Source organism: Heterocephalus glaber, unplaced genomic scaffold, assembly GCF_053883595.1.
Source record: "Heterocephalus glaber isolate CG9 unplaced genomic scaffold, H.glaber_assembly_v1.0 deba00000676, whole genome shotgun sequence".
NCBI classification, from domain to species: domain Eukaryota; kingdom Metazoa; phylum Chordata; class Mammalia; order Rodentia; family Bathyergidae; genus Heterocephalus; species Heterocephalus glaber.
Genome location: NW_028258156.1, coordinates 11141507 through 11155300, shown reverse-complemented (window position 1 = coordinate 11155300; position 13794 = coordinate 11141507). Strand labels below are relative to the sequence as shown.

Below are 13794 nucleotides of genomic sequence, written 5' to 3'. Positions count from 1 at the left end.
GCTACAGCATAGCAGAAGGATATTGTGGAAGACAGGTGCTTACCTCATGGCAGCCAAGAAGCAGAGAGAGAATTGAGGAGCTGGGGACAAGAATATACCCTTCTAGGTCATGCACCCAGTGACCCACCTCTAGCAGGCCCCACTTCCTAATAACACATTCAGCTAATGAACTCATGAATGGATAAATCTAGTGAAGAGAATAAAGTCCCCATGATCCACTCAGCTTCCAAACACACAAGACTTTTGGAAGACATTTTAGATCTAAACCATAACTTTAGTCTGTGGGTCAGAGTTTGTGTCCATCTCATTAGGAAAAATGCATCCATCTCCAAGTCACTAAAGTTTCAGCTCTTCTAAAAAGTCCAAGTCCAAAGGGACAGCAGGGGAATGGGGAAAAAATAAGAACCAAGATACATCATGTAAAGGTACAAGATCCCAATGATGAATACCTATATATGAATATATGAATACTGTATACCTAAAATGTACCAATAAAGTTAATGGGAAAACAAAGTCCAACTCCAAAGTCTTCTCTGAGATTCAAGGCAAACCCTTAATTGCAGATCCCTGTAAAAATCAAAAACAAACTTAAATGCATCCAACATATAACGCACAGGGCAAATATTCCTGGTTCAAAAGGGAGAAGTGAGAGGACAGCAAGAAATGGGGCCAAAGTAATGCAGAGCAAACATTAAATCCTGTGACTCCATGTCCAGCTCCTGGGCCAGGTCACAGTGAGATGTGAGCCCTGCCCTGTGGCCTTGCCAATTGCATTCCACATGGGTTCTCCCTTGAGAAAGATCAGCTCACTACCTGGGGCTTTTCATGGCAGACTTTCCATGTTTTCCACATCTCCAACTTTCTGGGCCTCTACTACACTTCCAGCTTCACTCTCACAGCCTCATGCTCTGTCCTTTTAGGGGTACACTGCCTGACTCCCCTGGTCTTCTGAAATCTGAGTGGAAACCTCCATGGCACCATATAGATGACATTGAAGTGTGCTGCCAGCTGGACCAGTAGCTGGGTCCCCCTAGACCATGGGTGTAGCATCTACTGAGCACCTGAATGGCTGAGCACAGTTAAATGAACCCTGGGGAATCAATTCCTTAGAAGGGATTTTTTGAGCAGTGGTCACAGAGAATCTCTTCTCCAATGAAAGCACCCTTGAGCCCGTGAAGGATGGGATTTGGCCAATTTCTGAGATGTCTTCAAACCATCTTTCTTATTTTCCTCATGTAAAATACTTGGCTTCTTCTTATTCTTCCTCTTCCTCTTCTTCTTCTTCTTCTTTTTTTTTTTTTTTTTTTGTACTAGGGATCGAACTTGTGACCTTGCACTTTAGAGGCAGTCAGTGGAACCACTGAGCTAAAGCCCTGGCCCTACTTGGCTTCTTTTTAATGCTAATATTTGCAGCAACCAAGCTCTCTTAGGCCTCAACTGTACAGCTGCTTCCTTTCTGGCCACAAGAAAAATGCTTTCAAATTATTCAGCCTTGTGTTTTCATCCTGATTCTCCCTATAAAGCTGGTTGAAAGCGCCACCAATATGGATGTCACAGCTTGCATATTGGGCTGCTTTGAAATTTCCTCTGCCAGATTACAGTCTACTACCCTTAATCTCAATCTTCTGCAAAAGTCTCAGAACATGGGCAAAATGCAGGCAAATATTCTCCCAGAGTGTAACACACATGACCTCTAGTCCAGCTGCCAATGGACTTCTTGTTCCCAGCTAACACCTCCTGACACCTCTCTGATTCCCATCAACATTCTGATCTTCTGAGCTCCAGCAATAAGTCCCCATCAATCTCTTTTTACAGAATTCTAGGGCTTCTGTAGTGGACATCTGCAAACCTTTCCAAATCTTCCCACAAACCACTTGGAATGGCTTCTGAACCACATGGTCAGGTACAGTCATAGCAATGATCCCATTTCTCTGGTACTAATTTCTGTATTAGTCATTTTCTTGTCACTGGGACAAAATACTCAACACCCACAATTTAAAGAAGAGCTTTATTTTGGCTCGGTTTTTTTACAGGATTTAGTCCATTGTTGGTTGAGTCCAAGGCAGAAACAACCAGGTGGAAGAAAAGTGCTCATGCCATATCAGCCAAGAAGCAAAATAAGAAGGGAGGAAGTAGAGACAAAAATACATCCTTCCAGGTCATAACCCCAGTGACCCCTTCAGCAAGGCTCTACCTTCAGCTACTGAATTCATGGATGAATTCACTCATGAGTAGTGCACCCCTGATCCAATCACCTTCCGAACACACAAGAGTTTAGAAGGATAGTTCAGCTCTAAACCATAACAGGATCCATAAATATACATCTACATATCAGAGGAGGGTTAGGATATTCATACTCTTAATTTGAAGTGTAAGAATTAGCTGGATGTGGACAGAACATTTTAGCAGAGAAAGACTAAAGTTATGCCCACTGTCTGATTTCAGTGTTCATCAAAATGTATAAATAGTTGCATCCAAGTTAAGAGATGTGTGGGCAAAAGATGAGAAGAGAGAGATACTAAGTTGTGAAGGATTTAGGTTTAATCTTGATAGGTCAGTGACAGGTAACCATGTGGCTGTTGTGTTGAGTTCACTGCTCTATATTAGTGAGGTTCAGCTTTCTCTTTGTGTGCATCTCTATCTCCAAGTCCAATGTCTACTTTTTTACACTCTTTTAATCATGAAAACATCATTGATACATCAGTTAGAAAATCTTTTTAGTGTCCAACCTGCTGTGGCCAATGTCTCTTTAACAGAGTCTTTGTTCCTTAGGAAAGTTCAGAATTCTTTAAATCTGTGTGAGAATGGGCACCCCATGGTTGTTCAGAAGTGGTGTGCTCGTGTTCTTTTTCACAAAGCGGCCAATAGATTTTGGCGTTGGCTCAGAGTCATGGGGAAGCAAGCAGACTGACTCTATTGGCAATATTTCTTCGCCATTGAAAACTCCTCATGACTTTATTTTCTTCCAGGAATCCACTTCCCCCAGGTTTGAAGGGTAGCTTTTTCATGCATTGTCAAAGAGCCTGTTTCGTACTGTCAGCATACAGACATTTGTCACTAAGTGGAGAATAGGGAGAGAATGTGAACTTTTTGTACACATAGTGAAATTTAATGGTCACTTCATCCCATTCCAGCTGAAAAGTAAAGATGCCTTTTGTGTGTGGATATGCACTCTAAATTCAGAAAACCTGAAGTGAGTCCTGACTCTACTACTTTCTAGTAGGGCTACATTGGGAAAGTTAGCCAACTTCCCTAACTCATTGCTTGCTCTCTGTACAAAGTTGGGCACAAGGTGAGCATTAGAATTGAATGAAAGAAAAGCCTAGGCAAAGCTCAGGACTCAGCACAGGCTAAACATTTTAGAATTGCTAATTGTTATAATTATTTTTATTATTTTAACTTTCCCAATATTCTCATTTTATCTCATAAATGAGAATGGTGATTTTTCTTAGGCCTCTTAATTATTCAGGGCTATGTGAAGTTCAGCAATTTACAATATTGCCTCTATTACCCTCACAGTTCTGTATGTCACAACCTGCAGACTCAACTAGTTCTCAAAAGATTATTGGCAAGCTATTGATCAGGTTTGATCTTTAACGTGAAGGCTCTGAGAAAGATTTCTCTTTTGAGCTCATTCAAGTTGCTGGGCAATTCAGTCCTTGAAGTTAGAGATGTGAGGACCACCATTTGCTAACGGGTTAGAAGCCACCAACAACATTTCACGTGGTCTCAATTTTCAAGCCATCAGTCAGTGATGATTCAACTATGTCTTATGCTTTAAATCTCTCTGACTTCCTCTTCTATGACCACCTGGAGAAACTTTGCTTTTAAGAGGTTCATGTGATTAAATTAATCCTCCTTCCCCTCACCAATAGTCCAAATCTCCCATTTGATTTACTCAAAGTCAACTGTCATTCATAGGAATGATAACAGATGCTGCCCATACTCAAAAAAGAACAAGTAATACAAAGGCAGAAGTCATTAAATGTTATTCTAAGAATCATGCCTATTACAGCACCTAGTAGAAATGGAATCAAGTAAACTTGAATAGAGTAAGTTAATTCTGTATTCGTCAGTTCTTCCAGTTGTATTGAGCATCTACTCAGACCTATTTTTTCTGGATTTGAAAATGTTAAACAACTCTTGGCAATTTATATTTGAAAAATGAAGTTTAAAGAACAGAGTTGTCTGGAAATACAAGCTTCTGTTCCCTAAATTTACTTTTCCATTCTCTATCTTGCTCCTTGGGGAACTGAAGTATATGTGGTCCTATGCTGATATAATTAAGTGAAGTATATGTGGTTCTATGTTGACATAATTGAGTGATTTCATGTTTACTAAGAGAAAAAACTAAATAAACAAAAATAATGACACCATCTAGAAGATATTGTCTATTTATCTAACAGAGCTTGGTAACCATGAATAGGAGAGGCTAGTGCGCTAGGATGAAGCAATAATAGTTATGGTTACTTACCTGTGTGCCACAACTCGGGTGAGTGCATGTTATATATATATTATTTCAGGGGATCTAACCAACATTACCATTCCTATGTCAGAGATGAGAAGCTTAGGCAAAGTTTTACAAATACGTAACACCACAAATGTTTGCATCTGTTGTCATCTTCTGAGTAATTTTAGAGCAGATTTATATTCTCCATCTATTGAGCTTTATAGCACTTTAACCATTCTTTTTCTTTAGTTAAATGATATTTATCTGGGTACATGTCTCATATTTTGGTTCCTTGGAAATAAGTATTATATCTTATTCATCTTTGTATTTCCCCACCTTTATTAGAGATATGCTCAGGAAATACTGGCTACATTTGAGCAATACAGGCTACTGTAATGGGATCATCATTGCTTAGCATGAGTCTGATCTGATCTGATTCCATCCCACATGGCCAATTATGCATGAGCATCGATGAGATAATAGAGCCCATGTGTTTGCTTCATTATTGAAAACAGCAGTAAAAAGTAGAGATTGGCAAATCAGGTTGCAGTTGGGGTTTGGCACACATCAATTTTGTTGAGTAGCAAGGAAGAGCCCTATGATGTCCAAAGGCATTTTCTAGGGATTTTTTTCTTCTCACTGGTTTTATACTGTACTCGCATATTTTAAGGGAAATTTAATTCATATGCTTCTGGTTTATTTACACTTAGCACACCAAAGCAATGATTTGTAAAAACCATTTGGTGTCGAGGAACTCTTTCTGAAGTAGCTCCTTTTGAACTGGAAATCATATCTGAAAATAAGGCCAGTATTAATATCTCTAAATTGGCAGCAAGGAACAGTGGTAAATGTACTCCCTGAGAGATTTGGGTTCTAACTCCAGCTCTGTTGTTGATTTGCCTTGATAGTTTAACTTTCTGGGCCTTCATTTTCTCATTCTTAATGTGAGAAAATTGAGATACTCAACCTTGAAATTTGCTTCTAGATATAAAATTTCAAGATTAAAACCTTTCATTAAAAAAATAAATACCAAGCACCTGCTATGTGGCAGGCTCTGTTCCATATACTATTTGTGTTTATTATTTTTAAGTGGCTTTTATGGTTGGAAATTCATTTCAAATTTGTGAAGTAGAATACATATTTAGTGATATCTCTTGGTGGGAAAACTGAGGTTCAAATATAATATATTATCACATAAGATTTATATATAGAACTCTGGCACAGTGTATTTATTTAATGAAAGTTGATATGTAGTTGGATAAAAGTTGGATGGATTGATGTACAGTCAAAATGCCAGTCAGTGTTTCTTACCATTTTTATTTTTGGAAATCCCTGAGCATACATTTTATTTTTCAGGAATAATGGCAGTGAAGTATTCCGTTATTTCAGACTTTGTTTAGGATGCAAAGCAAATATTTATTTGCTTTCAAAAGGTGCTGAGAATATAAACTTACCTCATGGAACATCACTGACTAAAAGCTTGAAAGGATTTTTACTGTAGTTGAAAGTGCCTTCTTTAAAACATATGCAATATTTATAGGACTGCTTGGAATAATCTAACTGAAAGATTTAATGATAATATTCTCCATATTTCTTCTAAAATTGATTTCCGGTTTCAATGAACTTGGAAAGGGCTCTGGGACATCAAATAAGTAAAGATCTTAATATGAAATGAATCTTCAGAATATGTTCATAAATTTACATTTTAAACATCACCAGAAATATATATATCCTTGTCCATTATTAAGGTGCTACTTTAATGAAAAATTTTCATTTGCATGAAATAAATCTTTTTGGCTCCAGATGAAAGGCTTTTATGGTAGCGACAATGGTTTTGTGAGTTAAATGATCCCAACATCATCAGGAACGAATCACAAGTGCCTACCATATGAATTACAGCTAAAAAGGTATTTCTGTGGAAAGCATTCCTCCCATCTGCAACAATCAAACTCTGCTTTGAAGTCCTGCTGGAGAGCCTCACAATACATGAGACTGCCACATGCTCCCCAAACTCTTTCTCAACTTGACATAGGCTGCATTTTCCCAAAGCACAATGTGGCGAATTAATGACCAAGGACTTTAGACAGAAAAATAGCAAAATGGCTCCAGTTTTTGAAATTAGACTTCTCTGTATATGCATTCTTTGGTAATCCTTTCTGGATATAACTATAGGAAATATGTCTGTGGATGTGCAAAATTAAATTTCAAATTTAAATGGAGCAAAATGCGCAACTCTTTTGATCTCTACTATATTGAATATGCAATGCAGTCTTTACCAATATTTCAGAGCCAAATGAAACTAACCTGTTAATAAATGAGAAGATCAGTATTGAGACATTTTAGCCACAGGACAGAGAATTACAAAAATGATAAAAATTATTAGATTAGATGCCTGTGTTAAAAAAAGACCTCCACTACTGCTGCCCTTCACTCTACTACTTCTACTGAATGGTAGCATGGGAATGGAGGCTGCCAATATCATTTTTGATTTTTCATGCAAAGTTTTCTTGACAGACACAGAGGAAGACTTCTGGTGAGTAGGAGCAAGGTAAGGATATTAATAAGTGGAAGTAAAATGTCAAATCTACACAATCATTTTGTGTCATTATTTCTTTATTAATCAAATGAATCATGGCCCAGGTATGTTTCTCTGGAAGTTGGCTGCTGATTCTAGATTCCAATCTGTTTCATTACAGAATGTCAGGATAGCAATGGGAACTAAGTTATAGTTTGGAGAGAATTCATTCTTCAACCCACAGCAGAATTCCTTCATTTTTGACCTCCTCAGAGGCTTTTAATAGTACAGTATTTGCAATTTCATAATAAAATGTCATTCCAGGAATCTCTCTTATTTCTCTGACCTTCTATAAGAATATTATAGTTATCTACAACAGACATTGTCAAACACACACACACACATATATATATATATATATTCATATATATATATATATATGTATATATGAATAAGACTTGTAAAGTGTGGGCTACACTTTGTTCCCATTTTGCATTTACATGCTTTCCCACTGATGTCCTGTCCTACACTGTGGTACAAAAGACAAGTCAGCAATCTGAAGAGCAAGGTTCTTTCCATCCTTCAAAAATACATAATAGCACTAGAATCAGATAAATTCTTGCATATAAGGTTTATTTTATTATATATGAAGCTATTATTTTCAATCTTATACATAAAACTGAAAATTTAAAACAAATATCTACAACCATGGAATTGGCTGGTATATTATAATATCATTAAAATGATATTGTAAAAGTATGAGAAATGTTTTCATTATATTGTCATTTGTACAAGTAATTTTTAAAATTAAAATATGATTCTGCATTATGTAGAAAATATAAACAAGCATGAAATACACTAAAGCAGAATTGACTATCTCTGATGATGAAGCTGTGAATTTATTATGATACAAAATTGTTTTAGGACTTGTTTATTAAATAATAAGCAATACAGTAATATAACAGCACATAGAGTATCATCTTGCTTTTGTTTTTTATTATTTTTATTTATTTTTTCTATCATTTTCCATATTTTCCACAATGAACTGTGTTAATTTTGGTTTTCAAACTAGGTTTTTCTCTTAAAGGAAATGAAAATGAAGCTAGTTATGGCTATATCCCTTCACTACCACTGTTCCCTGGAACTATTTGGGAATAGAGAAACATTTGACGTGTCATTTTGACGGATGAATCCTTTGGTGTCTTCTTAGTTATTAGGCTTAATCTTTGAGCCATCTTGGGACAACTTTTCATTTCAAGCAAACTAATACAAACTAATACAAATACTGACACAATATCAAAGACCTGTACCATATCAGAAATAAGCTAAAACTGATAACTTGAAATCACTCCTATTTCTACAACTTATTTGGTGTATTTTGTTTGTATTTTGTTGGCTTTTCAGAAGCAAAAGAAAATTAAATTAAATCTGCTTCTGGAAATTAACAGAACCAAACAGAGGATTTTAAATTGAAAATGCCCTTCCAATTCTCTTCTTCAATAGTGTCTTCGTCTTGCTAGTTACCAGTTCAGCTGTGTTTGGTTATCAAAACAATTTTTTTTGGCAATGTAGCTTCTTTCTTATGCTTATAATTTCATGTTAAGAAAATTCTTTTTAAAACAACCAATCTACATTTTGAGTTCTTTAGTAATGGTGGTGATAGTGGTAGTATTTAAATAATGGCTCAGTTTCTAAGATTGCCTAAAGGAGTATAAGTTGTCAAATCTGCCTTAAAAAAAAAATTTCTTACAGAATGCAGTCATAGTAAATACAGCTAATAGGGAGAATTGCCGAGTTTGATTTTCAATCATTGTATAGCCAAAGCCAGTTACTAACCCGAGCCTGGCCATGTGGTTGCCCCAAGCATCCAGGTTCTTGCCTCAGGTTTGCACTCCTTCCTCCACACTTCCTGAACTAAAGTACACGTGAATGTTGTGAACTTAGTTCCACCTCCACATCCAGTGCTTGCTTGAGCCATCACGTTATGTGGACATTCCTTCTTATTTTATCCCTTAACCACCAGAACTCATACTTAGGACTCTTCAAGGAAGGTCTTTGTGATAACTTTTCAACTCTAAATGTTATGTAAAGTTTACTTTGACAAGTTGCAATGAGCTTTTAGGCCTTTTGTGAAGCTAGAAGTAAATACAATTGCATAAAATTTGTGATCCTGCTTATTAAAAAAATGTTACATGAACTTTAACCCAGTAGATATGCACACACAGGCACACATTTCACTAAAACTTGTACCTCTTACTTTTGACATTAGTTGCCACATGGGGCTGGCCTTTCTGATGTTTCTAATATGTTCAGTAGCAATGGAAATAGCAGAACTTAGGATAATAAAACTGAAAGATTATTCTTGAAATGCTATTTTGGTTGGAAGAGAGGTCATGGTTTTTGTAGAAATTTCATTTCTTTACTTCACTTGAATGTTTTGTGCATGCATAACTCAGAGTTCAGCAGCTTTAATCTCTGACTCCAGAGATCACATGGGTAACATGTGAATGGAAATACGCCCTGTAGGTAAAAGAAAGAGGAATTTGGATAGAGATCTAAGATTTAACTTCATTCCACTCTTTCCTTCCACTTTTTACTATCCCATCTAAATTTGGTATTTTATGGGGCTTTTTTTATTCCTAGAGGAAAGGGTGAACTTAAATCAGATTTGAGTATTTCTCTTTCATTGTTTTCTTTAATACATGTGATTTGACTTGCTCAGTAGTAACTTTAGGTCATTGAGTTTTCAATTGCTAGGAACCTTCAGTATGAATAAGGTTGTATACTGGCTTGATTATATATTATTACATATATATTTAATTATCACTGTGACATTTACTAAATTTCCAGAAAATCTTTCTAGAATATTTAACAATGAGATTAACAAAACTATGTACTTGTCTATTTTTTTTTAATTTTCTAGAATGTGACTAATTACTATTATCAAAACCCCTCCCTTCTAAACACCATTACATTGGAGGTTAGGGTTTCAACAAATACATTTGAGGCAAAGAAGATACAAACATTCAGTCCATTGCACCAGGCTTCAACTTGTTCTCATATATAAAGTTGCAATGAATATAATCTCAAAATACAAAACACAAAAACAAAATAAACCTACATAAACAGAGGAGAAAGAGAACTGTGGGGATAAATTAGGAGAAATGACAAAGACTGAACTAAATTGAAAGAATTAAAATATTAGATACAAAATATAAAATAACTGCACTGAATAAACTAGAAGCAAAAAATGAAAACAATTGCAAGGAGTAAGAAACTATAAAAAATGACTACAAAGTCATAAAATACTCTCAAATAGAAATTCTCCAATTAAATTTCATAATCATTAAAATGAGAATATCAGGAAAGGTGCTAAACAGCACATTGAAGACATCTGAAGAAAGAAAGTCTGGAAGATAGATCTGAATAAAAACATAATAATAATAATAAAATAATATATATAATATAATATATTAATATAATAATAATAATAATAATACAGGTCATACAGGTCATACAGGTCAGAAAGAAATGAAAAATATGAGTGAGAATTTAGAAGATTTAAGGGAACTCTGAGTGACACTGAGCACATATATCTAGTCGGAGTTCCAAAATGAGATAAAAGAGCTAATAAGCAACTTTATTTCAATAAATCTAAAGTCTTACATACAAGATATAAATTCCTAGAAAAATATAACTCAGGAAGATATAGAAAGCATGAGTAGCCCTATAATCCCTTGAAAATTCAATCAATAGTTAAAAATCTCTTCAAAGAGAACATAACACCCACATGGTTTTACAAATGTCTATCCCACATTCTAGGTTGGACAATGAAAAAAGGGGGTCCTAGGTGCATCAAAATTCAACATGGTTAATAAAAGAATGAAAAATTACAGATTAACTCCATTCATGAACATAGATGAAAAAAATCCTAAACAAGGCATTAGTAACACAAATCCAGTTGTTTATTAAAAAGATAATATATCATGAACAAGTTTACTTTATTCTATAAATGCAATGATAGCTTAATATTAGGAATGTTAATTAATGTAACTCACAATGGTACTAAATTGTAGGGAAAAAGCATGTACGTAGAGAGAGAATTAGATTAAATTCAACAAAGTCTAAAATAAAAACTCTGATTTAAACTAGAAATAGAAAGCCCCCTTCTTATACTGAATGAAACTACAATAAGATATCATTATTCATTCATCCACTTAGCAAATTATACCAAAGGTTGGCAAGGATGTGACTAAACTGGAATTCTTATATATATTGCATCTAAGAGGGTGACTAGTAATAGCCCTTTGGAAATAATCTGGCATTATTTAGCACATTTTAACTCAACAATTTCATTCCATTCTTGCATATGTGCACCAGAAGACTTGTATAAGAATATTCATTGAAACGTTGTTCAAAATAACAAAAAACTGGAATTTTTGTAAGAAAAACACCAAATATCTGTCTGTAGGAGAATGGATAACAAATTCTAGAGAGCAAAGCATTATAACTATATGAGTCAACAGAAGTAAGCAAATAGAGTGCCCGAGAAGGAGAAATTGCAAAAGGGTAAACCATTTTTATAAAGTTTTAAAACAAGCAAATTAAACAAAGGAGAATAATGGAATTATAAGCATGACCTTGGGGTCTTGATTTCCCACAGGGAGGAGGACTGATGCTATCAGTCAGAGATATAAAGAAGTCCAAAAATTTGCTAACTTTATTTTTTTAAGTTTAAAGATGAGTGAGGAGGTGTTTGTCATACCATTATGTTTTATAACACTTAGAGATGTTATTTATATTTTTGCATTTAAAATCTACTATTATAGCAATGTAATAAAAGATGAAGTATAGAAAATTTCCCTTCATTGTACAGTAAAGGCAAATGGTGGAGACGAGAAGTTTAAGATCACCAAATAGGATATTTGTTAACATTAAATAATATTTCAAGATTGAATATAGGTGCATACAGAATGTGGTATGGGGGCAGTGCTGTGCACTAGTGAAGAGCCAGATGGACAGTGCTTCTCTTGGATGTGATGCTTCTTAGCTGTGGAATCTTGGTCTTCGTTTCTCTTGTCTGTAAAGTAGAGATGATAAGAGGACCTAACCTGTAAAGTTATTATATGTATATTAAGTGATTAGCACCAAAAAGTGCTGTGAAAAAACTTGCAAAGAATAAATGCTCAATGATTGTTAAATTTAGCTGCCATTTTCTCATACTTTGAAATGTTCTGTTTGTGTTATATTAGGCTTTGGTCATTTGACAAAGCAGTTGATGACACTGGCTGATGGACGTGCGGTGTTGGCTCTCGAAGGAGGACATGATCTCACAGCCATTTGTGATGCCTCAGAAGCCTGTGTCAATGCCCTGCTAGGAAATGAGGTAAAACTTCAAAGTACAAAAGAGTGTAGGGATAAAAGACAAGGGATGTGTGCATGCGTATTTTTTAAGTCTTTTAAAATTTCCGTGTATTCAGAAAGCTCAGTGTTTACCATTAAGAAAGTTAGGCACACCTTCAGTAAGACAATTTGTATGTTCTTACATTATCTGATACAGATTTTTCCCAGATATAGATAGACTCCATGTATCACTCTTTTCTATCAGGTTTTTGTACATAGCTCAAAAGTGATCAAAGCTAACCACTGGGTATGAGAATGTTTTGTCTACTGACCCAATTAAATAAGCATTTAAATGTTTGATAAGAAATTAAACTAAAAAAAATTTTTTTAGGCTTGTTAGATCCAAAACACAAAACATCACAAAAATATTGATGAACTGTTTTTGTCATTACTTAAGAATTTTCCAGACTAAGAAATAGATACTGTTTAATCTTCCAGATGGTGATAAGGAATCTCAAAAAGATTGAGACACTCTTGAAAGTCGTGCAGCCAGAATGTGTTAAATCTAAGATCTGAACTTGAATCTAAATGGCCAAATGTCATTCTTTTTCTCTTTCACATTACATAACTAAATTACAGTGCAATTTTCTGACCACTCTGCAGGTTTCAGAGCCAATTGTTGTGAGGTTCATGTTTAGATCATGACAATTTTTTGTACCAATTAATAGGCACTCAACACATACCTCAAAGTCTGCATGCATTCATCAATATTATCAATTCACTTATTTTTCATAGTGAATGTATGGCAGTTTTGTGACTATTGTATTTTTTTGCCTCTCTTTTGTGAACTTGAAATCTGATTTGATTTATGAAATAAACATATATGGTGTTACTGAAAAATATGATGTGTCTTTAAATAAACACAATTATTGTAAAAAATGTTGTTATTAATCCTCCTTAAAATATCTACCCTTGTTTTGAACACACTGCAGCGTTCTTGCCAATTTTTGAAGCAGTTCTGGAAGTCTTTTTGTATGTGTGTCTTTAGTTATGTTGTCATGGCTGCCTAGCTTTCCTGAGTCAATTCAAAACATTTACATTTCATAGTCATTTTGACTTTGGGGAAGAACCAGAAATCCCAAAGCGTCAGATCCAACAAATAAATTGGATGAGGACACCATAATGTTTTTATGAGCCTGCCTTTCCAGTAGATGGCACTCAGCAACAGTGTTCACTGTATTTTTTATCAGCCCCCAGTAAAGACACTCACGAAAGAGGATTTCCAGAACTGCCTCAGGAACTGGCAAGAACTTGGGATAAGTGTGTTAGAAGCAAGGCAGAGTATTTTTTAAAATATTAATGGAAATGTGACTTTTACTGTAATATTTTTAAAATTTTTTAAACATTTCACTGTATTTTTGATCACCTCTTGTATACAAAAAATTCTTTTTAAAAAATCATTCATGCTATTTTTAACAATAACACA

At 34.9% G+C, this 13794-nt stretch overlaps 1 protein-coding gene across 2 annotated transcripts in view; it reads left to right on the top strand.

Annotated features, from left to right (window-relative positions):
• Window positions 1-13794, top strand: part of LOC147829256 (histone deacetylase 9-like) — a 193400-nt gene that overhangs the window by 111038 nt on the left and 68568 nt on the right. For both annotated transcript variants that reach the window (XM_087206452.1, XM_087206451.1), the window contains exon 7: window positions 12218-12351. In XM_087206452.1, coding sequence (XP_087062578.1) covers window positions 12218-12351 — 134 coding nt within the window. The remainder of the gene's footprint in view (window positions 1-12217; window positions 12352-13794) is intronic.